This window comes from Silurus aristotelis (genome assembly GCF_946808225.1).
Source record: "Silurus aristotelis genome assembly, chromosome: 19".
In the NCBI taxonomy this organism is placed as follows: Eukaryota; Metazoa; Chordata; class Actinopteri; order Siluriformes; family Siluridae; genus Silurus; species Silurus aristotelis.
Window position 1 is genome coordinate 4,574,186 of NC_139592.1, and position 27,269 is coordinate 4,601,454.

The following is a 27,269-nucleotide window of genomic DNA, read 5'->3' on the forward strand; positions in this document are numbered from 1 at the left end:
GTTCCTTGTCCAAACCATCTCAATCAGGCTTCTCACCCTTTGTCTCCAAAACGTCCTACATGCGTTGTCCCTCTAATAAACTCATTTCTAATCCTGTCCATCCTCATCACTCCCAATGAAAACCTCCAGCTCCACCTCCTGTCTTTTTCTCAATGCCACTGTCTCTAATCCATACATCATCTCAGGTCTCACCACAGTCCTATAAACTTTCCCTTTCACTCTCACAGATACTCTTCTATCACAAATCACTCCTGCTATCGCTCTTCTCCACCCACTCCACCCTGCTTGCACTCTTTTCTTCACTTCTCTAACACACTCTCCATTACTTTACACTGTTGACCCCAGGTACCTAAACTCCTCCACCTTCTCCACCTCTTCTCCACTGCCCTTCCTCTCATTTACACACATGTACTCTGTCTTACTCCTGTCTTACATGTTGGAATATTGGCACTGTACTGAAAATAGTTATTAAGCGCACCATTTATATATATATATACACACACACACACATTATATACCGTATATAAATATATATATATATATATATATAAGGCAGGATGTACAGTAAGGTAATGTACATTGTACAGATGTTATATACAGTGTTTTTACAGTGATAACGGTGTGGTGTAAAGTTCAGTAGCATGGTGGTGGATGAAAAAAAGCTGTCCCTGAACCTTGTGGTTCTGGTGCGTATGTTCCTGTATCTCCTTCTTGATTAAAGGAGGTTAAACAGTTTGTGACTGGAATATGAAGAGTCCTTGATGATTATTTGAGCTCTGCACAGACATCTGCTGTGGTGAAGGTGCTCAGTGGCAGGTAGATGGGTGCCAGTGATGTGTTGGGCGATTGTGACCCCCCCTTTGCAGGGATTTACGTTCACACACAGTGAACCTCCGTACCATACAGTGAGGGAGTTTGTCAGGATGCTTTTGATGATGCAGCGGTAAAAGCTCTTTAGAATCCCTGGGGACAGATGAGCTTTAAGACTCCTCAAGAAGTACAAGGCATTGTTGTAGCTTTCTAACCAGAGCTGAAGTGTTCTGATGCCAGGAGAGATCCTCAGAGATGTGAACTAACAAGAGTTTAAAACCTCTCCACCTCAGTCCTATTCATGTAGCTTGAGAGGGGTCTCCTGCTGTTAGATTTCCGAAAGTCCACAATGAGCTCTTTAGTCTTCAGGAAACCTTTCAAACATCTTTTACAGTTGTATTAAAAAAAATAATTATTAACACTATTTTACTTCTTTGTCCACCAATGCCTCACTTGGACTACATGCAAAATGTTAAATACAACATAAAAAAAAAAAAGGGGGGGGGGGGTGTTTATCTAAATTAAGAGTCTGAACTGATTTGCTTTTTTTTATTGAACACAAATGCTTTACTTAAATCGGAGTTGTAGAATGTGTTCAGCTCATCATGACTTTCCTTTAGGAGCAATCAGAAATGGTGAAGTCCAGTTTCTGCCAAAGGTAAAAAAAACAAAAAATAAGCATATATGAAGGTTTGGAAATAAAACTGAGTCTAATCTAGAAAACACAATGCTTTTTACAGCAAACAAACACTTTCTGATCAGACAAACCATTTGTTAATGTAAAAACATTTTAAACCCCCTCTAATAACCAGTCAAAATATAGTTAACAAGTGATCATAATCAGACATAAACAATAGTCTTTTAAAGCAATTTCTAAGATAAGGTATTTCGTAAAATAACGATGATGTCGCTTTTACTCGGCTTTAATATTACTATTACTCAAAGAGTAGAAAATCTACTGCCCACTGGATCCTGTTTGGTCCAGATATTCCAGTGGTGTCCAAATCTAGTGTGCAGCCAACAGCTCACCTGCTTCATAATAAAGTTGTTCACATCCACAGTTTTAGGAAGAAAATCAGCCCAGTTCAATTTAGAGTCCCTCCATAAGTCTCCCACCTCTTTCTGGCTCTAAAGTGAAGAAAAACACAGCAATGACTAACCAAAAAGTAATCTTTTTTAACTAGTATAACAATACACTTTACTTCTTTCGCAATCATAATTTATATAAGATCGGTCTGACAGCTTACCATTTGTTTGCAAAGAAGGTGCAATATTTCTGAAAATAATATGCCAGCTCTTGCCACAGTGAGCAACGGTTTGTTAAATTCACTGCAGTGGAAAAAAAACAACAACAAAAAAAAACAATTAAAACCCAACAATAACGTCTTCTGGAGCAAGAATTTATATGCACATTTCCAAATGTATCTGTAAATACCAAAATAATTCTCTCAAAGAGATTCCTCCTTCCTGGAGCACAGGATGAACGAGCTCCGCTATGTAACGCCAGATATAAGGAATGTCAGTGGCCAAATCTTCTGCTACCTCGAGGGTTTCTGAGAACCTGTGTAAACAAGAAAAGGTAAGAAAATGGGGAAATGAAATTAAGCCCATTAATAATGATACCAATTAATACCAATGGACAAATATATCATCAAGCTGTCGACATTTCATGACGCAGACAGTAGAGTCTCTAGCGCCAGTGGGAGACGGAGATGTGTGGTGCAGGAATGTCACTCACCCTTTAAAAAACTGAGATGCGGAGAGGATCCCAGCCTGCAGCAGCTGATGGAACAGATGACCCATTTGGTCACGTGTGATTTGCTTTCGCTCCAGCGTGGTCTCCACACCCACCCGAACAAAAAGGTACAGCATCCTGCCCTGGTCCAGTTCCTTCACGCAATGCAAGGCCTCCTGCACACGAACCCACCACGATTATGTGACACAGAAACAAGATAATAACCGATGTGTAATAAAATAAATGTGATAAGACACTGCATGAGATAAATACCTTGTAATCATTTGCATGCAAATACTCTTCGATAATGGATTTGGACTGTTTCTCCATTTCCTCCTCTGATAGCGCAGGCTTGTTTGTAGTCGAGTTCTCCACTGTGTTGAGTTTTACTGAAACATATACATAATTGTGTCATGAGAAATAAAGCTCATGCATTAAACTGAATTACAGTCAAGTTTCCTGGGCTGCAGTTTGGGTTTGTTTGGGACATGCAAGGAGGAAAAAAGCTGAAACTGAGGGCTGAAGTGACAGTGAAAGTTTGCCCGGGGCGCAAAACATCGGCGAGAACAACACCTACAATTTGAACTTGCTTTTTTTCTTTTACACAGAATTAAAAACACATTAAAGAGAGCTGAGAAAAGGACACGGTCTACAGACTGCATTCTCTAAAGACTGACCTGGTATGCTTGCTTTGTCTCCGTTTCCTCCATTGCAGCCTTTCTTCCAGTTCCGCTGTCCTCGTCGGTCCCAATTCGATCCCAAATAAATCGCATCGTTATTTGCCAGCTGCACACAAATACAATTTAGTTTAATTAAGAATGCTCCTTAATAACCTGGTACACAAAATTGTAGTTTAATTGATTAAGGACCATTTAATAAACGGTATGAAATTCCACTTCTGACATTTTTTTTTCAGGCAACTCTTTAAAAGGTACACCATACTGCCAAATGTTTGTGGACACCTGGTCATAAGTACGATATGTGATATTTAAGCATTCAATTCCCCATTTAGTCCCAATTTGTTTTTATAATTCCTTCCACTCTTCTGGGAAGCTGTTCCAATTTTGGAGTGTGTTGTGGACATTTGTTTTCATCGGCCACAAGGGTGCTAGTAAAGTCAGGTGATGATGCAGGTGAGGCGAGAAGGCCTGGCAGTGCATTTAGTCCCAAAGGTTTTCAATAGGGTTAAGTTTAGAGCTCAATAAAAGGCTATTTAAGATCTTTCTTAACAAACCATATAAGGCATATCTTATATGCACAGGGGAATTGCCATGTTGGAACAGGAAAGGTCAGGTGTTCGCAAATTTTTTGCAATATAGTGTGTATACTAGTCAATGATGTAAATAATTTCACCAGCAGGTGGAGCTCTTGGGCTTGCTTGATAAAACAAATATTGTGTATTATATCAGTGATGAAAAAGTTTGAGTCAGTCTACATAGAGAGCTTTAAATATTGACTGAAGATGTTCAAGGGTCCTTTCACCATTTAAAAGATCGCTTTTCAAAAACATGTCCCTTCACATTTAAAGTCAGTACCTTGTTCATTTTAGGGACCTTGTTGGGGTCTATTGTATCTTTCTTGGCAGGAGCAAGCACAGTGCTGTCTTTTAGAAATACTGCAGAAGAAACAAGAACAAAACATACAGTTCATTAGGTAAGTGGTGTAGCACACATCGCAAAAAGAAAATGGGACTATGCTGTAAAAATTATAGCACATATAGCCCTCTCTAACCTGGTCTCCTTTTGCCTTTGGACTTAAGCTGCTTCTGAACTTTTAATTGCTCTTCCAGCTCCTCAAATTGAGCATCCTTGTGGATCTGCTCAATGGTCTTCGGGCCTTTTTCAGCTTTCTTTGATACCCAGTTGTTCTGTAAAAAAAAAAAAAACCACGTCATCCACTGTTTTATAATTTCCATATGTACTACTCTTAAACGTAAGCACAGATGCATGTCTAGTAGACAAACAAACAAGTTCACTGACCAGACGCAGGTCAATTACATCCTGGAGCATGAAGCGAATGCGTGACGAGGTTTTTCTCTCATTTATTATTTTTTCAATCTGCTTAATGTACTGATCCATTCGTGACTAAAGGATAGAAAAGAAAATAGGCAACATTTTAACAGAAGCGTTTCAATACCTATTCTACTGGTAAGGACTTGCCTTTATGTTACTATAATATCAGACATGTGAGAAGATTTAAAAAGCAAAAGAGTTGCATAGTCATGAACATAATAATGTACAACTTTGCAGGATGGTAATTAGAACTATACTTTCTTTCGGCTTCTCCCGTTAGGGGTCACCACAGCGGATCCTCCGCACGTTTTGATTTGGCACATGTTTTACGCTGGATGCCCTTCCTAACGCAACCCTCCCCAATTTATGCGGGCTTGGGACCGGCACTGACAGTGGCTGGGGATGGTTCCCTGACCGGGGATCGAACCCGGGTCGCAACAGTGAGAGCGCTGCATCTTAACCACTAGACCACCAGGGGACCTAGGATGGTAATTAGAACAATTACGAATAATGAAAATGCTCTAAAATGCCGGCTTTGGTTGTTCACCTTCCCCATCTCCAAGTCTATCTCTTTGCCGGCGGTCGTGAGGAGAATTGAGAGGCACTCGAGACTTCCCTCGTCGTTTCTCTTCAGCAGTTTCACCACGCAGTTATGAATGACTGACTCGGTCAACATCCGCAACTTAAACAGCTCCCCGATGAACTTCATGTTGCCCTTAGTTTTTCTGCAAGCTTGGTTTTTTGCCTCCTCCAGCTCGTCCTGAAGCCGCTCACGTTCACTGGTCTGGAAAAGTAAATCATTATCATCATAAATACAAAAAATAATTAAAAATCCATGCACTGGAGGAATAAAAATATTACACAAAGATACCATAGAAATTTTACAGAAGGACGGGTTCAAGCCTGATAACAGATTATCCACTTGAATCCTAATTTGCAAATTCAGCAGATTTTGATTCTATTCTGTGGGAAACACAAATTGAAAAAACGAAGAGAAAGCCCTCTTGAGAGAAACGATGCTTACTGAAACAGCTGCTTCCAGTTCCTGCTGTTTTTTATCAAGGACATCGTTGCTCGTTTTGTCCTTATCAAATTCTTTCTGACAGCGGTGAAGAAGCAGCGTTCGAAAATTCACATTGCTGTGGGGTTTGTTTGCCATGGGCACATTTATCTAAAAAGAAAATTCCACAGTTAGAATCACAAATAGGCTTAAATGCACTAAAACATAAAGAAGGAGATGTGATGTTTTACTTACTGCAGCCAGAGATTTACACATGATCCCATACCCCATGGAGAAGTTGGGCTCATCAATGGCTTTCTCAAATATCAGGTTGACGACACCCTTAAGTCGCTCCTCTGTGTCAATGTGGAGCTCTTTCAACTGCTTCATCAGCTGACTGAACATCTCCGGCGTCAGTTTGTTAAGGATACTGCGCACCGTCCGGAAAAGCTCCTGCGCAACACACAACATTAACACGACTGTATTTAAAAAAAATATCTGCATCCAACAGACCAATTGATTGCACAGACAGCGAGTGCGAAATGTAAATCTTTCTGCAACGAACTTCAGTGTGGAACTGCAGAGTAATGTGCTAACCTCAGTTTTCAGGGTTTCGGGGTCCTCTGTGGAATTCCTTCTTTTCATGCAAGGCTTCCAGGCATTCTCAGCCTTCTTCAACTCTACTTCTTCATTCATAGGCACAAACCTGAAGATCTTACAGGGTAGAGGCTGCCTCAGACTTGCAGTCAGTTCCTAAAAGAGCAAACATAATAAAGCAAAATATAAGGCAAAATATTTGAGTTATTACTGATATAATGTATATATTGATATTGTAGTGTTATAATATTTAAAGAAACATAAAACTGAAGTGATGGATTACTTCAAATGAAAGGTTGTGATACATGTGACATGATAATAGGAGCACAACACACTTATTAGTAAAAAAAAAAAAAAAAGCCAGACTGCCGAATAAAATAGTGCACATATAGTGCATACTGCATTACAGACACAAAACAGTAACGATTGTGATGAGTGGAGACCACTGCTTAAAATATAAATGATGCAGTCAATAAAGCCCATGTCTCAGGCAGTTTACCTTGTCCAATATAACATCTTTTACAGGTGGAAGCCCCTCTGGCTTCTGCATAGAGGCAGGCTTGAACTGGAGGCTCAAAATAAAGTCTTTACTGTATTGTATCCTCCTATTCTCCAACTGTGCAACTGTGGCGCTGTTGGGCCCTTCTGCTGGTGTAAGGACTCCATTGTTGCTTTCATTCTCACAGCTGTGCTTGGGTTCATTCTTTACAAACTCAGCTTCCTGCTTTTCATACTCTTCAACTGGCTCTGGCTTCTCCTAAAACACCAACACGCTCAATAAAAAACCGTGCAGGACTACTGTGAAGTTGTGGTGTAAATCTAGATTACACACATATTATATATTATAATACACACAAATACATATATACATACACACGCACATACATACACACAAATACATATATACATACACACGCACATACATACACACATATATATATATTATAATACACACAAATACATATATACATACACACGCACATACATACATATATATATATATATATATATATGTGTGTGTGTGTGTTATAATATAGATATTAACCTCATTTCACTACTAAAATATTACTGTGTCCTTCAGTTATTTGATAGATCGAAATGAAATTGCTGATCCAAACACCCAAATATTTACAAACGAAAATCATGGACATTGTCAGCGGTTCCTAAACTTTTGCATACAACTGTAATAAAACCATTTTTTCAGATTAGAAGTTTCAATAAAGCCCATGTCTCAGGCAGTTTACCTTGTCCAATACGACATCTTTTACAGGTGGAAGCCCCTCTGGCTTCTGCATAGAGGCAGGCTTGAACTGGAGACTCAAAATAAAGTCTCTACTGTATTGTTTGCTCCAATTCTCCAACTGTGCAACTGTGGCGCTGTTGGGCCCTTCTGCTGGTGTAAGGACTCCATCGTTGCTTTCATCCTCACAGCTGTGCTTGGGTTCCTTCTATGTTAATAAAAGATCATTTAATTCGAGTTAATTTGAGGAACACTTCAGTGTTTTCAACCCGATTTACACCAACAGCATCTGTCTATTCTATGTGCAATATCTAAAAACAAAGACTGAATAGCTGCTTTCTAGTTTAGAGAGACCGAGCAGAAAACTTTACTCGTAACTCTATAATAATAACTCAAGTCAAAGGGCAGTTGTGGGGGAAGTAGAACAATTATGTGAATCGTTTTTTTTTTCTTCATACAGCATTCTCATAAGGTAAAGGGTATTTGCATATTAAGATTTAAAATGCGTAAGTCTTTCATTTGAAGAAAATCACCATTTAGCATACAAAACAGTGTCAGTGTTTCTGGCGAGCAATAAGTAATATTTTATGTATTGCTCCGGTGTAAAATTCCAACGAAAGAACATACAGCTAATTATAAAGATGCTATGCATTGCTACAGATGTGTGAGAAAGTGAGAAGACTGTCAAAATCGGACAATATTTGATGCAGAGTAGAGCACTGCCATGGTGTGCATCAAATATCATTAGACATTTTATTTACATCTTAATTAAAACATGTTGGAAAACGCTGGATTACTCATTTAGTTTAGTTTGTAAAATTGTAACTGATTTGGATGCTGAATTAAAACACAATGCAAGGCCAACAATTTGCCCTAAACTCACCTCTCTGAGCAATTTAGAGTTGTCATGACGAGGAGCTGCGTCGGTTTCGGACAGCCCATCGATAGCTTCTAGAGACTTATCAAGTAGAGAGATGGGCCTTTCTGCTGCATCTAAAGCAGTACATTTTAATGCATATCCCTCAAGCATTGGCCTGTCATCTGTAGGCAGCAAAAACATTGAGAATTAAATCACAGATGAGACACGAGTCAAAATACAGAAGAAAATCAACACCTAGCTGTAAGTTTTAGTGTAGTAAAAACATATATACATATAAACTTATATGAGATTGCAAAAAATATATATAAAAATAAAAAAAATAAAAAAAAGGCACAATGCATGTAGGTGTGTGAAGGGGGGGGTGTGATCATTTGGTCAGGAGAGGGGAGGAAAAAAAAAAATTAAAAAAAATCACAAAATTAGGAAGAAAAGTACAAAGTGTCTGGCCATTTGCAAGCTCAATGGTCATGTATGTAAGGAGTAAAAGGAACAGCATGGATGGGACTTACCAGGTTTCCAGTTGGCAGAAGCAGGGAGGACCTGGGCTTTGTCCACATTATAGATGAGGTGCTCTTGTTCCACTACTTGGTTCAGCTGCTGGAATATGAGGTAAAATGTAAAAAAACTCATATGAACTTCCAGGATTGGTCACGCCCGAGGCGATTCCCATAGTGAGATACCGAACGAATGTTTGAAAGAGAACTCATATGAACAAATGAACATAAAAACTAGCAAATTAGAAATAAAAAAATAAGGACGAATAAAGGAAAGCAGATTGCACACATATGAAACACACTGTGAAAAAGAAAATGTTATTATGTTAATAATGTTGAAGAATTTAAAGAAAATAATTTAAAGAGCATTAAGTGACAAGCAGAGAACATAGATTAGGGACTGGGGCATGATGAGACACACACACACACACACACACACACACACACACACACACACACACACACACACACACACACACACACACACACACACACACACACACACACACACACACACACACACACACACACACACAAAAACTGTGCAGCTGTGTGTCCATTTGCTTGGGCTTTGTTTATATACAGAACAGCATGCGAAATCAGAATCAGGTAGGCAGAAGTAAGATGAAGGACAAAATATGTTGCCACATAAATGAGACCAACACATTCAAGCTTATCAGCAGCTGTGCAAAAGAAGTTTGATTTATTCATTTACTCTCAAGCTAACAAAACACATGACGGCTGAAAATGACCAAACAAAAAACACCAGCGACTGTAATGCCATTACTATGTTCAGTAATAAATCAACACGACGATTAAAACACTGAAAACTAATATTAGAACAAAAGAGCTACTGTAAGCCGTGTCTCAGGGTTTTATGAATGAGCCAGAAGAAGCTGCTTCAACTCTGCATGTGTGTGTTTTATTGGATGTGTTACCTGTAGAGGAGTATAGATGGAGGACGATTGCTCTACATGCTGAAAGGTGTTCTGAATCCTGCCAACTTCTAATATAATCTCTTCTGTGAGATCCTTCATGCCCTGGTTGGGGTCACGGACACGCATCTTCAATGGGAAATAAATACCACATGATCAAATATAAATAGTCAAATTAAAGAATGAATCGATACTGAAACAAAGAGGAAGCACACATACTGCTTTCATCTTCCTCTTGGCAGGTGCAGGTTGCAGTGGAGAGACCATTGAGTATGACGACTGGTTGTACATGGTCTGATCAGTATTACATGGAATCCCTGCAGCTGACAGTAAAAAAAAAAACAGCATCAGTTTCATTAAGTCGTAAGGATTAGAACATCCTACAAGAAAAATGACACTTTTTGTATATATGACTAGAAAGGCAGGACGAACTTACCATATGCTGAATAAAACTCTTCAGGAGTAGGTCCAGGGTTGAAGGCATTGAGACCTGTGGGATAGACCGAGTGCTCCTGAAGAGGCACCGCATGTAAAGAAGCACTGTGGTGATTCTGTAACACATACAACAAGGAGCGATTCTGAGTATGGCACAAAATAAATGACTGCTATAGATATTTTAAGGTTGATGTGGACAATGTTTGAAAGTTAAAACAGCTGTAAAAGGATATACAGTGATTATTGCAAAGCGCCAGTCCACATACATGACCCTCTGACCTTTCCGAAACACCTTTCCCCCGTTTGCCTCATTACATATGACACTGTTAGGTATGGTGATGTAGGTGAAGTGAGTTGGGTGAGACAAATTGTGTAAGTAAGGTCAGGGGGCAGGATAGGCATGACAGGGCAGCCCGGGAGGTGGGTGAGGAAGGCCTGGTGGCCCTTTTGGCAGCAGTAAGTAAATTTAGTTGATGAGGTACAGATGGGCTTCAGTTTAATCTGTGTGGAAAAACAGCGTGTCGGTGATCTGTACATTACCATATTTTGATCATCTGTAGAACTCGCAGTCACGTCGACGAGGGCAGGACCGTAAGTCAATGCATACTGCTGATTAGAACGACATGAAAATGTCTGTCAATACATAGGTTATCATATATAACAGCAGGGAGGAGGAGTTTCAACACACTGCTGCTTTTCCTCCCCAAAAAAGAAGCAGGAGATACTGGTACTCTCACATGTTTACATTTCTGATGCAGTTTGGCTTCTTGTTGCTCAAAAGATGTGTTTATATAGTCGATTTGTACATAATTACTTTGTCCAGTTAATGAGTGTATAGTTTTAGTAAAAATATATATAATAAATAAATAAATAAATAATAAAACACTTGTATTTCTTAACATTTTCATTATTATATATATATATATATATAAAATAATAATTACATGAATAAATAAATAAAAAGCCACATTGCTGTCTGACCGTCAGATCGACCTCAAACGTTAGTAATGTTACTATTTGAATTTTTTTTTTTTTTTATCCAACAAAAGGATTTTTTTATATTTGCTCAATAACAGATCTAGAATGTATACAGCTCAATTTTGTTCCTATTTTATGTAAATGACGAAATCAGGATGTTTTATTTCTGTATTTTGTTGCAGTTATTTTATAGAAAACGAATATTCCTTCTGCATTCATGCGTAACTTTCAAACTGTTTAATCAAATCAGAGCCGTGTCCTCTCAGATCCATGGCCAGCTACGCTCACGGTCCTCTATATAGACATCTTTACAATCTGATTTTGTAGTCAGTTATGTTTTATAGATAGTTTTGAAACATAATTATGGCTTTGATGATCTGGCAGCTTGGTGGTGCTGGAATCTGAACTCACAACCTTCCGGTTAGAAGTCCAAACTCTACCCACCAAGCTACCGATTTTCATTCATTTCCATTCCATTTTTAGCAGCAGTAATGTTCTGTGTGTTTAGGTGATGAGGTATTGATGCTATTGATGATTCAAGCTTATCAGCAGCTGTGCAAAAGAAGTTTGATTTATTCATTTACTCTCAAGCTAACAAAACACATAACGGCTGAAAATGACCAAACAAAAAACACCAGCGACTGTAATGCCATTACTATGTTCAGTAATAAATCAACACGACGATTAAAACACTGAAAACTAATATTAGAACAAAAGAGCTACTGTAAGCCGTGTCTCAGGGTTTTATGAATGAGCCAGAAGAAGCTGCTTCAACTCTGCATGTGTGTGTTTTATTGGATGTGTTACCTGTAGAGGAGTATAGATGGAGGACGGTTGCTCCACTTGCTGAAAGAGGTTCCGAATCCTGCCAACTTCTAATATAATCTCTTCTGTTATATCCTTCATGCCCTGGTTGGGGTCTCGGACACGGATCTTAAATGAAAAAAAAATACCACATGATCAAATATGAATAGTCAAATTAAAGAATGAATCGATACTGAAACAAAGAGGAAGCACACATACTGCTTTCATCTTCCTCTTGGCAGGTGCAGGTTGCAGTGGAGAGACCATTGAGTATGACGACTGGTTGTACATGGTCTGATCAGTATTACATGGAATCCCTGCAGCTGACAGTAAAAAAACCAGCATCAGTTTCATTAAGTCGTAAGGATTAGAACATCCTACAAGAAAAATGACACTTTTTGTATATATGAATAGAAAGGCAAAACGAACTTACCATATGCTGAATAAAACTCTTCAGGAGTAGGTCCAGGGTTGGAGGCATTGAGACCTGTGGGATAGACCGAGTGCTCCTGAAGAGGCACCGCATGTAGAGAAGCACTGTGGTGATTCTGTAACACATACAACAAGGAGCGATTCTGAGTATGGCACAAAATAAATTACTGTAAAAGGATATACAGTGAATATTGATTATTGATTAGATGATGAGGGTGAATATAAAATAAAAATAAGCAGTAAGTAAATTTAGTTGATGAGGTACAGATGGGCTTCAGTTTAATCTGTGTGGAAAAACAGCGTGTCAGTGATCTGTACATTACCATATTTTGATCATCTGTAGAACTCGCAGTCACGTCGACGAGGGCAGGAACGTAAGTCATTGCATACTGCTGATTAGAACGACATGAAAATGTCTGTCAATACATTATATCATTATATAGTTATCATATATAACAGCAGGAAGGATGAGTTTCAACACACTGCTGCTTTTCCTCCCCAAAACAGAAGCAGGAGATACTGGTACTCTCACATGTTTACATTTCTGATGCAGTTTGTTTATAAAAAGACATCCTTTTTCTATTCCATTTTTAGCAGCAGTAATGTTCTGTGTGTTTAGGTGATGAGGTGTTGATGGGATTCAGTTTAATCTGTGTGTAAAAACAGCGTGTCCGTGATCTGTACATTACCATATTTTGTTCATCTGGAGAACCTGCTGCCATGTTCACCAGGACAGGAACATAAGTCACTGCATACTGCTGAGAAGAACAACATGAAAATGTCAGTCAGTACATCTGATAAAACATATATAACAGCAGGGAGGATGAGTTTAAACACACTGCTGCTTTTCCTCCCTGAAAAACAAACAGGAGATACTGGTACTTTCACATGTTTACATTACTGATGCAGCTTTGCTTTGCAGTTTCTTGTTGCCCAGAGGATGTGCTTCTAGGGTCAATTTGTACATGGTTAGTTTGTCTTGTTAGAGAGTGTGTAGTTAACCCCCCATCATAAGTAATGTAGAACAGCTGAATGTTGTCAATTTTTTGAAGAAATGAGGATGGTTTATTTCTGCACTTGGCTGCCGTTTTTGAAGTGAACATTTCCTACTGCGGTAAATGAAGTAAACGGTGCAATACTTTTCACACTCCAATAAACTCAGAAGAAATGTAAAGGAGAAAGTGAAGCGCCTGATCGAGGCCATTCTGAAGATACTGTAGATCAGGGGTCACCAACATGGCACCCACTAGGACCATGAGTCGCCCGCCTTTTCTGAAAATAGCTCATCATAGCGCCACCTACCAGTGAGCTGCATCATTTTTTTTGTTGCTTTTTCTTTTTAAAATCACACTTGCATCGGTATAAAGTTATATAGTTATATAAGTGTATATAAGTTGTATAAATAAAGTTTTGCATATTGATATTTATGTTTCCTACCTTGTTAAATCATTGTTGATAATTATTGTGAGAAATCATTAACGTGTCTTAACATAATGAATATCATTCATTATTAATAATAACAATTAAAGGTAAATGGAGCAAAATTGTTATTTCAGAAGTGTGTATCAAACTGGTAGCTCTTCACATTAATAGGTACCCAAGTAGCTCTCACTTTCAGAAAGGTTGGCGACCCCTGCTGTTGATTTTTGGTACAAAACTTTAAAAAAATCGTTTGTGAGAACACATACGAACACGAACACGAACACGAACACACACACACACACACACACACACACACACACACACACACACACACACACACACATATATATTCTCATGTATTTGCCATATCTAGTATTAGTTTTAGCATAACTAGCTGCTAAAAGCGTTCAAAATAAGAACACTTCTTACCATATCTAAAGTTTTAGAGACTTAAAGACTTATCCAACTTTAAATATGAAAGATTTCCGTTTCCTCTCTGGAGCGCGTTTTTTTGAGTCTTGACTCCTCGAAAGATTTCTCGATTATGACGAGTGATGGTGTTTGCCTGTTACTTTGACAGCAGGTGCGCTCCAATTGGTGGGCGGGGCAATTGCTGCACCAATCAGAGACTGCCGAGGTCACAGACACTAGGCGGGGCTTCCGGAGGTTTTTTTTTGTTTTTTTTTGTTTTTTGCGCGCGCGCGCCTCCACGTAAAGCGCCTGTGACGTTTCTCTGACGTTTTGCGAGCGCCCCCTGTTTTGTCTTTTTTTTTTTTTTTTTTTCTTATTTTGTTTACAGTCCTTACAGTCGTTTATGTACTTTTCTTCACAAAGAATTCCAATAACAAATATGACACATTTCATCACCCACCCTATTTTTTTTTTATTTCATTCCATAATTTCTAATTGTTAACCCTTTTTTTTTGCTTTTTTTTTGCTTTACAGTGTGCTCTGGAGCGTTTCTTAGATCAGAAATTAAATGAAAGCAATTCTCGTCGATAAAATTGCGAATGCTTTTGTACATTCGTTTAATTGATTCTGTACAATTTTCTGATATTTCTACATTTTACATTGTTTGTCATGTTGATCAAAATCCGTTATAATAGTTGCAAATGCAAAACGTTTAAACACGTCATAATCTGTCGAGCTCAAATTTCTGTTAAACCTTTTTTTTGTGAATCATGAATTTCACTAATAGAGGCATCAGGTCAAACAACAATCAACTAGTTATTTTAAAAAAAAGGTGAATCTTGTGAACCTTTAATTGCTAAACGTATACAGACAGAGCAAACACAGAATTATCTACCAGAAAAATCTACTTAAGTACAGTAACGAAGTATTTGTTATCTTTCTGGTATCAGTACTTTACTTCACTATTTTTTACTTTTACTTATTACATTTTTACACAAATATCTGTACTTTCTATTTCTTACATTTTAAAAACAGGATCGTTACTTTACACTGTAAAAAAATTCCCCTAAATTTAACAGTAAAATACAGGATACAGGATAAAACCGTAATTTCACGAAACTTGCAATAACCGTAGAATTTACAGTGAAAAAAACTGTAATTAGATTTACAGAGTTAGACCTTAAATTTAACAGTTAAAAACATAAAATAATGGTTTATTGCAGTAAAATTAACAATATACTGTATTACTTAACATTAAAACTATTTTACAAAAGGGAAATAAACATGTGTCATGAATGTAAAAATACCATTGGTAAAAAAATTTTCATTGTAAGGCTGTTTTATGGAATTGCCGTCCTAACATATCTTATTACAAATACATGAACATATTCGACACCCCTGTGCAGTGTGCAATTGAAAACCACAATGCAGGACAGAGGACATAAATAATTGTTACATATGTTTGATAAAATCTTTGTCTGTGTAAAGTTGTAATGTAACGACTTCTAAAAAAATTGTTTGCTTAAATTGTCTGCCTAAAAAGCTTAGAAATGTTCACCTTAACATTTGTCTAGTTGATTTTGAAAACTCAAATATTGTCAATATTGTCAATGCAAACCCTTAGGGACCATGTATTTACATGTCAAACTTCACCGTAATGTTACGAAACGTTTCGATCATACGAGGCATTTAAGGCTCATTTTTACCGTAAACATAAAGGAGACCAGTAAGTGCATGTATTTGTTCTGTTACAAAAACCTTAAAGGGATAGATGACTCCAAAATGAAAATTCTGTCATTATTTTCTTACCTTCAGTTTATTCCAAACCTGTATACATTTCTTTGTTTTGCTAAACACAAAGGAAGATGGTTGGAAGAATGTCAGTAACCAAGCAGGGATGAGGTCTGTTTGCTTACTGACATTCTTCCATGTATAAATAGTAGTAAATAATGACAGAATTTTAATTTTGGGGTGAACTCTCTCTTTGATAGGCAGACATATTTATTACTTTTGTTATTAAAAGTAACAATTATTTTTGTTATTTATTACTTTTTGTTGTTTGTTCTATTCAATACACTTTATATTCTGTTTATTATACCGTAACTGTGAGGCAAACTAATTATTGTGATTGTTAAAGTAGCTGTTCAACTGTAAAGACAAGTTTGTCTGTAATCTATTTACAATCTTGTCATTCTAAATTAGTGCCTGGTTTGGATTAAGAATAAGGCAATAAACTGTGATGATATTTTTCATTTTGGTTGACCCATTCCTTGTCCAACGAAGTACGTTTTTGACGTTTTTTTACAGCACAAATTTCCGAAACCCCAAAGCAAACAGTCTGTTCATCTCCAGGATCTTTTCTGTCCCAGAGTTCTTGAAGCTCATCTCTCAACATCTCCTCTCCTAGTGTGAATTGGGTGGACAGCTTTGAAGTCCCATGGAATACGTTTCCTGAGGAATTAATGCAGGCACTTGAGAGACAGAAAAGAGCAATTCCTCGGTTGCGTAGGGAAATGGTGAATATTGTTGTTGTGGCAATGATGAAAGTTTGTCCAAGTAAGAAGAATTTAACGGAGGTCGCCAAAAGTATGGTTGCCCAATATCCAAAGTCTTTGCAAGATGTGATTGAAGAGAGTGTGATTGGTCCTGGATACTACTCCTTGGTCAAACAATTTCAAGCCAGGGTCGAAAATGCAAGAAGGACCAGCACACCAAAAATAAAAAAGGCATGAGAACAGACATGTAAATCCTCACTGATGACTGGCCATTTTTGTTTTAGGAAAGTGTCATGGAAGTGCACTTTAAAGACCTCACAGGGATACCACTTATAGAGACCTTCCTGAAAACAGCAGTGACAGAAAAGGAAAGAGGCTGTTGAACTTTATGAGGAATGTTTGTGCAACCAAGAACAAGCTCTGTTCTCAATGTTCTTACAGGCTATCACAAAATTACAAGTTTTGAGAGGACAGAGAAATGGTTGCTCTGAGGATGTGAAAGACATGATTCTTCTACTTCTCATCTATTTTGATGAGAAAGAGGAGCTCCTTCTTCATTATGTAGAAGAGACAAAAGATGTACAAAGGATGTAGAGTTGGAAAACCTGCCTGTGACGCCTTGCGTTATTGTGTGTGTTGTAAGTATAAGTATTTACATATTTTCCACCACAGACTAATAACTCAGTTTACAAAACTATTCTAGTTCAAAAGTTTAGATACACTAGAAGCTAAATACCGTACGATATTACATAAATAATGAGCATTTCTGTGTTTATTGGTCCCAAGTGTCTTGTTTAATCTGAAACTTAAAACTTATCAAAATAAACCCAGTTCTTGCACGTTATCTACTTTTTGACATCTTCTGCATATTTCCCCTTTCTACCACAGACTGATCACTGTATAATTTGGAGATTTGTCTTTAAAATATGTGGACATTTGGTAAGAGTTGTGTATGAGTCTTATAAATGTCATTAGTGTTGAGGGTCATGGTCAGATATTTGGATGCTGGAAATTCAATGCATGTTCAGGACCTGGTGTATTTTTATTTAATGTCTCAAATTAAATGAAACTAATTAACAACAAAACAGAATGTTCATCTTTCATGTAACATCAGACAGTATTAAGCATTTGGGGTATCTAAAGCTTTGAACTAGGTTAATTTATTAAATGGAGTTAGTAATTTGTGTTGTAGAATGCCGTTTTTTTTTTGCATGACATGCCGTAACATGCCGTTTTCTTTTTTTCTTCTTCCGGGATTGCTGCTATTGTTCTTCTGCAAAATATTCTGTCCACATATTTTTGCCACTGTCCACTTTATCTTGGTTGCTGCTATTTGTTTAAATTGCACAATATTCTGTTTACAGTTTTCTGCTACTGTGCACCTTATTTTGTTAAGACAGGTTTACTGGCAGAGCTATTTTGTGTTTTGTGTTTTGTCCTGCACTGTCCTGTGTTGTCTTTTGCACTTTTTGCACCAGTTGGACACATGCACTTTATGTGGCAAGGATCTCCTACTTAGTTCTTAGCCCTGTGTTTTTTCTGTTCCGTGACTGTTGTTTCATGTTGTTTTATGTAGCACCAGGGTTCTGGAGAAACGTTGTTTCATTTCACTGTGTACTGCATCAGCTATATATGGTTGAAATGACAATAAAAGCTTCTTGACTTGACTCAAGAAATCAATTATGTGGCAGTACTAAATAAACTGCTATGTGTATGATAGTCATATATGTAAATAAACAATTACCTTGCTACATGTACATGTCTTCATTGAATTGAAATGTATCCACAGGACGCTCCTGCTATGCTGCTGTTCGCTCAGTGTGGACCGCAAGATTGTGAACGATGACATCACTACTTTCATTGTTGCTGTTTGCCTAATGTTCGGCAGTTACTACAGTTTCAACATTCACTACCCGTCAGTGCTTGAATTCCTGCAAAGGGATGTAAAGACACCTAGGAGGGGAGGTTCACTTAATATTTACAGAGTTTCAATGTTTTTTCTTCATTTTCACGGTGTTTTTTCATCATCAATCCCAAAAAGGGCACAAAAGTTGTGGAAAAGAACAAAGAGCGACTCCCCAAGAGCCTTCACCCTAATCTCTGCCCTTTCTGATCATGAGTGGTGAGAGACTTTGTTCAGGTGGCCTCTAAATGGTTTCCAAGTTTAAACTTTATAAACATTGCAATGTTAATGACTTGAGTTGTAACTACGTTCAGTGGTGGCTATACTCTGTAAGCACTTGTGCCTTGTTCTGCTTTAGTAGTTCTTACTGTAAATGTTTATCTGAACCGTTACCTACTGTATCTTAGGTCAAAAAAGCTTTTCAGACATGTTGATCCTCCTGGTCTGGGTTTGGGTTGATCTAATGACTTTTTTATACATTTACTCTGATTAAGCGGCAAAAAGTGTTGATATAGAGCTAGCAACAGAAACAAAGCCATGGAAATGGTACAGATTTAATAATTTAACATGTAAGGTAGCTACTTTCAACATACCTTCCCAAGCTCAGTTCAAAGCGCCAGTTAGGTAGCAGAAATGTTTTCAATTCTGAGTCGAAATTTATAATGAGTAGTCTTACTGATCTTAATCTAAACTTAAACCACTGTTTACTTCTGTTGAAACACGAGAACAGAAAAATACATTATTGTTGTTTTAAATGGCTGCCAGTCTTTATTAAAAAAAATACATGGGACCACACTGATGTCCAAGTCTATTGATAGATTTTAGGTTTTGATGATTTAATTTAGGTTTGTGTTTATCATTGGGAAATGAAAGTACTCTTAATAGTTTCTAAAAGATAAAATCTGAATGTTTAGAAATGTAACTTCTATCTCTTCTAGCTCCCAGCTAGTGTGATTAAATGGTGCTTTGAATTCACTGTGGTTACTTATAATAAAAAAATAGTTCAACAGCATTTACATATTTAATGTTTTTTCCTTAGTTTAAATAGTTTCCTGTATGCTTTGTGAAATAATTATAGGTTCTAACTGTATTACAAAATAAACCTTTAAATTAAACAGTTCTGAGCTGTAAAAAAGATGGTTATGAACCGTAATTATTGCAATGTAAACCCTGTATTTTGACGGGTATAAACAGCATTTTTGTAACAACATAAATGTTGATTAGACAGTTATAAACCGTAAAAAAAACAATTAAAATCCGCAAAATATACAGTACAATGGGTGCAATCCTGTAAAACCAATAACGTTCCTACCGTACTTTTGACGGTAAAGTTATGGAAACCACAGCTGCCGTTTTTTTTTTTTTTTACCGTAAAACGTACGGTTTATATTTTACAGTGTAGTTTTAATCTATTTGGTGAGATGATTTTTCAATTCATTGGTGGATTATTTCCTGGCTCTCATACACCACAGATGTGGACTAATTTACAAAGCGAACAACAAGCAATACAAAAGGCAACAAGAAGTCTGGGGGTAACGTGGATGAGACAGAGGGAGTCAGTGATGTAAACATGACTGAGAACAGAGACATTCCTGATCACCTGATCGTCATCATCTTTTCTCTGCTTGTGTTCCATATAGTGGATGTTCAGACTGGATACATTTATTAGGTAACATTTTTAATTAGTTTTGTATTAATATATAAATTAAGGCTGTCAAAATGCAAATTAATTTTAACGGCACTGGATTTTATCAACGCGCGATTAATGCATGTAAAAAAATCTGTAAATAGTCTACTTTTATTTGTACTCATAACATCAAAACGCTGTGCTTTTGTAATATAAAGCAAACAGACAGGGGGCGCTCTCTGCCGTCTCTGTCTCCTCACTTCACAAAAACAAATAAAACAACCTGAATCTCAGTGAATACTCCCCTCACAGACTTAATAAATATATGTATAGAAAGCTCGAAAAGTCCACTTTTAAATAAACCAAATTCAAATCGAATACAAATATTCTCTGATTATGTAATCCGTATGAAATTATCAGAGGTGCAGTTTCTCCAGTATCATCTCATTACCCGTCCGTGTGGAAACAACGCAAAGGTTCCGGTTTGTGTCCTGATAATTTAAATCACCATAATTACATTGAAAACGTTGACAAGAATATTTTGTCTTCATGCTCTATGTTGGGTTTGGTTTTACGAATATGGAAATGGAAAGTATTAATTTAAGGTACATTAAGAACAGATTAAAATGTGCGCTTGAGTTGTGATTAATCGAGTTAACCCATGACAATCATGCGATTAATCACGATTAAATGTTTTAATCGATTGACAGCGCTAATATTAAATGGCGTGACGTTCAGTTGTCAGGGTGACACTAAAAAAGGTAGTCTACTATTTACTTAAGTACATGTCAGAGCCCAAACTTTTTTTACTTTAACTTGAGTAAAAAAGTATAGTGAGTACTTTAACTTTTACCCGAGTATTTGTATTTCCACTTAAGTGCAGGATGTGTGTACTTTTGCCACCTCTGGCCAGTTCTTTGATGATGTCACTGCTGGATATCTGATGTTTAAGGGGAATAAGCATGATGTATCTTTCATCTGCTACATCAAGTTTCCTTGACTTAGCACCTCAACATTACCCATTATACATGTGCACACACACACACACACACCGCTCAAAAACAATCAATTACTGAATACTAGGCAAAACATCTGTTCATAATCAACTTCAAAAATTTGCAGCGTTTTGAGTAAATGAAGATTTCATTTATTTATTAGATGTACAGATTATGAATAATATTAATAAAACAATAACAAAACAAAACAAAAAAACCTGGAAGCCCAAGATTATTTACACTTGCTCTTTTTCATGCTGAAGTGAGAACTCACTCTCTCTCATCACACACACACACACACACACATAAACCCTGATACACTAAGCTTTGGAGAAAAAAAATAAAAAATCTGGGAACCAAAATGAACAAAAATGACCCATACATACATACATACATACAGTACATATATATATACACAGAGAGCGAGAGAGAGAAAAAGAGAGAGGCAGCTATAAAAGCAGAATCATATTCAAGTATCAAAAGACACACTGATTACAGTCTATTATCGTTCACATCTTTAACAAAAATCGCCAAAAAATAAAGAGTGCCGACGTTAGCATCGTTAGCTTTAGCGCTGCCCTGCCAGTGTTCAGCACTGTACCAACACCCATCAGATTTAAAATCCTAAAATAAATTTCATTTTCTGTAAACTAAGACTAGATGTGTAAAGTACCGCACTGTTCTAGGTTTAGCATCTTCGATACACTCCAGACTCGCACGCGTTTTCGTTTCAGCATTCTGTCCGACTCGTTCATCAGCGAGTCGATAAAAAACTAAATAAAACAAAGAAACGAAACATCTGAAATCTACACACAAACTGATTTTAGTGTCACTTTATACAAATTAAAAGTACAATTAAATGCTTTAAAGTACATTAAAAAAAATTTAAGAAAAGGAAAAAGTACCAACTCTGGGGAGTAAAGTTATAAAAAAAAAAAAAGTGATGAATTGTTATACTCCAGCTAGTATATGAAGACGAACAAAAACCTGAGGACATACGCACTTCTATTTCATAGTCTTCGGACACGGCAAATTACATCAGCATTACATTATAGTAGGTGAAAGATGCAGTTCTATATATAAAACAAGATTGTTTATAACGTCACATCTAAAGGCCACGTGTTCGGCTTTTGAAATTTTTCCCGATCTTGTTTTATCTGCGAAAATTGATTACAAGTGGGCGGGGCTTAGGATTACTCAGGGGGGGGGGGGAAGAAAAAGAAACAAAAACAAAACACTTGTACCGCTAAACCGTCCAGTAAAAGCTTCAGCTCGGCCCAGACATACGATCATGTCCTGCTGTCTGAACGCATTACACCAAGAGCACTAGTCAAAGCTGCAGGAGAAATGATTACACAGAGTGCACGAGCAGAGTCAGTATCGAGGGTTAGTCATTAAAACACATTTCACGCAACGTCTGAATGAAATACACAGTGTCACAATAACAGGTTAGTGTCCGAACAAGGAACGTGAGGACTTCGGCTGGGTTGAAGTGGTTTGGGACACGTCCACAGTGACGATGTAGTGCACTCTGACTGTCGTACCCTCGTGTGCACTGTTATATCCAAAATGATGGAGTCTGTTTAAATCTAGTCACGTGATTTCTTAGAAATGAATAGGAGGAAAACAGTGACAATCATCCAGTGTAGCAGAAAGAGATTAAGCTGTCTATTCCGTGTGTGTGTGTGTGTGTGTGTGTGTGTGTGTGTGTGTGGGAGAGAAACACTGATCCGTAATAATGCTGTCTGACCATGGATGGAAACGCGTGCACGCACACACACAACATGCACACACACACATCAAAGTGGTGATGTGTAAGGTGAACAGTCAGAATCGTGCTACTGGTCCTGTGTGGTTTGGCATCATGTTCAGCTATGGGAAGACAGACACACACACATACACACAGAGGTTAAATACACATACATTAAAACAAAAAAAATAAAAAGGACTGTCTGCTGTTCTTACTGGAAACAAAGGAAGGAAAGATGCAAAGCTTCTAATAAAGCGTATTATAAAGCTTCTAAGGCAGAACCGATTTGCTCCCATTGTTACTACGGTAACGAGTAGTGACCCCAATGTCACGAGATTCGACACCACAGCTTCAACTTCAAGCCGAAAAGCTCTACAGCAGTCACAAATATTAACAAAGAAGTGCAGCAAGCTGTAAAGTGATTGGCTGAGGCGTAGACTTCGACCCTGTTTGTTCCGGATGCATGCTGTGACTTAAACTTGATAAAAAGTTATTCCAGAGACCGAAAACAACAAATAGCAAGTAAACCTGCAATAAAAAAAATAAAAAAAACAGAAATAGTATGTCCGGCACTACCAATTAAAAGTAAAGAGTTATTTTTCTGTTTGGTATGAAGGAGAGCTCAGGTTTGGTTAACACGGTGGTCGTAGAAAATGTAAATTAGGTGATTTGAAGGGGACGTGGACTGAGTGTGTATAAGGGAGAGGTCATTACAGTACTAGGAGATGTGCGGATTTTTACAAATGTGTGTGTGTTTAAGATGCTACATGTGGCTCACCTGATTAACACGTGAGACTTATCCTCAAGTAAAGACGGAAAAGTAAAAAGAAAAAATCAGCAAAATGAAAAAATGATTTGTGCAGATTTAGAGCCTGCATGTGCAGCCATGACTTGATGCTACCAAAATTGTTTTTTCAAAACCCAGGCTCTGTCCAAAACACCAGCATCTGACAGAACGGGTGCACGCAATGCCTGTTATTGCAAAGCCTCTTACTGAGTGACCGAATTCGAAGTTTGTCAGCTCTTAGTTTCCCGGTCTTTATACGTCTGCCCTTTATTTCAGGACACACTAATCTGAACTTTTCAGTAGTGTGATCACAGTGGATTATGGGTTGATATAACAAAGTCTCGTTATTCCGATTCCAGTGTATTGGACAGAGCCATGATAATGGTGTCACAGTGAGAGATAAAAACCCCATGAAGAAAAACAGTCTGACAAATCATTTAAACAAAACCCTGTTTTTTTGAATAAGTGTCTCGCTCACATTATGGACTCGATTCATGTCGGGTAACAGAAAAAAAAAATCCTCCCGTCTGTGTTCTTGGCGGTGGCGAGGTTGTTGTTTTTTTGGCAGTTGCATTTCCATTCAGATGAAAGAGAAAGGAGGACTGACTCCGCCCACAGAGCTTCACCGTGGCCGATGCTCACTACACATTTGCTTTGCGCAGCACCAGAGATGAGAAGACAGACAGTCAATCAGAAAAGGAAGACGGTGGCGTGAATGAATGTACGTATTAAGGGGCTGTGTGTGTGTGTGTGTGTGTGTGTGTGTGTGTGTGTGTGTGTGTGTGTGTGTGTGTGTGTGTGTGTGTGTGTGCAGAGACGATTCTTTACATAGACAGCACGAATAGCGATGAAAAGGAAGAAACATGTACACACAGGAAGCAGTCACAGTGAAGGCACCCAGGAATCAGAGAAAGGGGAGTGTGTATGTGTGTGGGTATGTACAGGGGGGTGTTTAATAGATGGGGGTCTCGTACTTAGTGCCAACAGTGTGTTTGGGCTCTTTTGTCTCCACAAGCCAGGCAGGGTCTTCTGCAGATTCCACCTACAACACACACAGATTTCTGTTACACAACTACGAAACAATGAACCCCACCCACACTGATACTGATGAATGGCACATATTTCAGACAGTCATGTGTTCCTGAACATGAGTATGAAACCAACATCTCTCCATTAGCGGTGGGAAGCTCGGACTATTTTAGTGATTTGTTTTGGTGATTTGGACGAATCTTTGAGTCATTTGGTTAATTTCGTTCCTTTAATCAGAAATAAAATAAAATGTTAGTTATAATAAGCAGATCCTCAACACGTCTACATACACCAACTTTGACTATAGTTCCAATAATTCCTGTAAATATATATAACTGCATATTGTATATGGGAGTCACGTGACAAAAGAGCGAATGAATCGCGGTTCTTAATATTCATTCTGTTTCCTGTGTAATGCACTGCATAGTGTCTGTTTGAGTCATATGATAAAAGAACGAACAAGTGAAATGGTAAACTACTTAATTCTGTTTCCTAAAAAAGTAAAAAAAAAATAAGCTTGCTATGATCTTGTACCAGCGAAACACCTGCCACCTCCACCACCTAGTTCCTCTATAAAAACCCACATATATATAAAGTCACACATAGGCGTACTTACCCCTGGCTTTTGAGTCCCTCCACGTGGTTTAGGCACTGGCCTACTACTCTTGTTGTTGATTTCAGACTCAGTCCCTCCTGCCAAACTTTGTTTCTGTCTCTGATTGGTCCTCTGAGCCTGCAGAGCAAGCTGATAGGCCACTTCAAACGCTTGTCCGAGAGTCAGGATGATCTCATAGGTCAAATTCTGAAAAGGGAACATCACGTTAATTGAGTTTATGACTACGTGTGTGTGTGTGCGCGCATATATCTTACCACATCCACCGTGCTGAAGACATGACAGTAATGGTGGTCGGTCTGCAGGTCTTTGGTGATGTACGCGAATGTGCACAGATCCTCTGGATCCTGAGCCGCGCAAGAGATGTTCCTGATCTCATGTTCTGCTATGATATTCTACAAAGTCGCACAATCACAAGCGCACAAATCAGTCAGGACTGTCCTGATCGAGATATGATAACACAAGAGGTGAAGTAAGAGAGAGAGAAAAACCTTATTAGCAGCATCAATGAACTTGACTCCTTTATATGTGATGGAGAGGATGATGGAAGGAACCTTCCTCATCTGCTCTGTAGACCTCTACACAGAAAGAGACAGACAGACGTCAAGACATAAGTGCGACACACTTAAAAACACGCATATTTGAAGGTACATCCATCTGTTCCACCCAAAAGACATTTCATGGGGACATAGACACTTACTCTCATTTTAGCGCAGGCATCTTGCGTAGACTCTGTTCCTCTCAGGTCCTTAATGAGCATGGACCCTAAATACTAAACACATGCAAAAAAACAAAGAATTAAAAACAATAAAAAGTTATGCAGACAGTAGCACACAAACGCATAGTAGCACACTACCCAGGTACTAGACTGCTTTTAATCAATCAGAACTGTAGTAGATCCTGACAGATCACAGTTCAGGAGTGAACATCCTGCAGTAGATCCTGACAGATCACAGTACAGGAATGAACATCCTGCAGTAGATCCTGACAGATCACAGTGTGAATATCCTGCAGTAGACCCTGACAATCACAGTACAGCTGTAAACATCCTGCAGTAGATCCTGACAGATCACAGTGTGAATATCCTGCAGTAGACCCTGACAATCACAGTACAGCTGTGAACATCCTGCATTAGATCCTGACAGATCACAGTGTGAACATCCTTTAGTAGATCCTGACAGATCACATTACAGCTGTGAACATCCTTCAGTAGATCCTGACAGATCACATTACAGCTGTGAACATCCTGCAGTAGATCCTGACAGATCACAGTACGGGTGTGAACGTCCTGCAGTAGATCCTGACAGATCACAGTATGGGTGTGAACGTCCTGCAGTAGATCCTGACAGATCACAGTACGGGTGTGAACGTCCTGCAGTAGATCCTGACAGATCACAGTACGGGTGTGAACGTCCTGCTGTAGATCCTGACAGATCACATTACAGCTGTGAACATCCTGCAGTAGATCCTGACAGATCACAGTGTGAACATCCTGCAGTAGATCCTGACAGATCACAGTGTGAACATCCTGCAGTAGACCCTGACAATCACAGTACACATCCTGCAGTAGATCCTGACAGATCACAGTACAGCTGTAAACATCCTGCAGTAGATCCTGACACATCACAGTACGGGTGTGAACATCCTGCAGTAGATCCTGACACATCACAGTACGGGTGTGAACATCCTGCAGTAGATCCTGACAGATCACAGTACGGGTGTGAACATCCTGCAGTAGATCCTGACAGATCACAGCACGGGTGTGAACATCCTGCAGTAGATCCTGACAGATCACAGCACGGGTGTGAACATCCTGCAGTAGATCCTGACAGATCACAGTACGGGTGTGAACATCCTGCAGTAGATCCTGACAGATCACAGTACG

General features: G+C 38.3%; 2 protein-coding genes across 9 annotated transcripts in view; both read right to left on the reverse strand.

Annotated features, from left to right (window-relative positions):
• Positions 1-1,347: 1,347 nt before the first annotated feature.
• LOC310714852 (eukaryotic translation initiation factor 4 gamma 3-like) lies at positions 1,348-18,753 on the reverse strand. Its single transcript, XM_083520844.1, has 28 exons — positions 18,425-18,753; positions 13,042-13,110; positions 12,676-12,744; positions 12,354-12,468; positions 12,140-12,243; positions 11,924-12,049; positions 10,679-10,747; positions 10,140-10,254; positions 9,923-10,026; positions 9,707-9,832; positions 8,784-8,871; positions 8,278-8,435; positions 7,399-7,602; positions 6,654-6,911; positions 6,155-6,310; positions 5,813-6,010; positions 5,582-5,728; positions 5,105-5,341; positions 4,525-4,629; positions 4,277-4,412; positions 4,081-4,160; positions 3,223-3,331; positions 2,819-2,934; positions 2,549-2,721; positions 2,246-2,371; positions 2,058-2,139; positions 1,840-1,938; positions 1,348-1,459 (listed from the first exon to the last, which is right to left on the reverse strand). The coding sequence occupies exons 1-28, from the start codon at positions 18,539-18,541 to the stop codon at positions 1,427-1,429; spliced, it is 3,519 nt and encodes a 1,172-aa protein (XP_083376970.1). The 5' UTR covers positions 18,542-18,753; the 3' UTR covers positions 1,348-1,426.
• Positions 18,754-21,334: 2,581 nt separating this feature from the next.
• LOC310714853 (ankyrin repeat and SAM domain-containing protein 1A) overlaps positions 21,335-27,269 on the reverse strand; it is a 59,733-nt gene continuing 53,798 nt past the window's right edge. For 3 of the 8 annotated variants that reach the window (XM_083520851.1, XM_083520848.1, XM_083520847.1), the window contains 6 exons: positions 26,085-26,156; positions 25,876-25,962; positions 25,642-25,779; positions 25,388-25,573; positions 24,717-24,784; positions 21,335-23,077 (listed from right to left, as the gene is read on the reverse strand). In XM_083520851.1, the coding sequence (XP_083376977.1) occupies positions 23,074-23,077; positions 24,717-24,784; positions 25,388-25,573; positions 25,642-25,779; positions 25,876-25,962; positions 26,085-26,156 (555 nt within the window). In that variant the 3' untranslated portion in view covers positions 21,335-23,073. Of the gene's footprint in view, positions 23,078-24,292; positions 24,785-25,387; positions 25,574-25,641; positions 25,780-25,875; positions 25,963-26,084; positions 26,157-27,269 lie in introns of those variants that run through there. The other 5 variants (XM_083520850.1, XM_083520849.1, XM_083520845.1 and 2 more) reach the window with 2 other exon arrangements.

What these genes read in the sequence shown, in the direction of transcription:
- LOC310714852 (XM_083520844.1), bottom strand. Translation starts at nt 18,541, where the DNA reads ATGAAAGTAGTGATGTCATCGTTCACAATCTTGCGGTCCACACTGAGC. An exon ending in AGACAAAGCAAGCATACCAG is followed by an intron (nt 2,935 to 3,222) that starts GTCAGTCTTTAG and finishes TATATGTTTCAG; the next exon opens with TAAAACTCAACACAGTGGAG. An exon ending in TGCATGCAAATGATTACAAG is followed by an intron (nt 2,722 to 2,818) that starts GTATTTATCTCA and finishes GTTCGTGTGCAG; the next exon opens with GAGGCCTTGCATTGCGTGAA.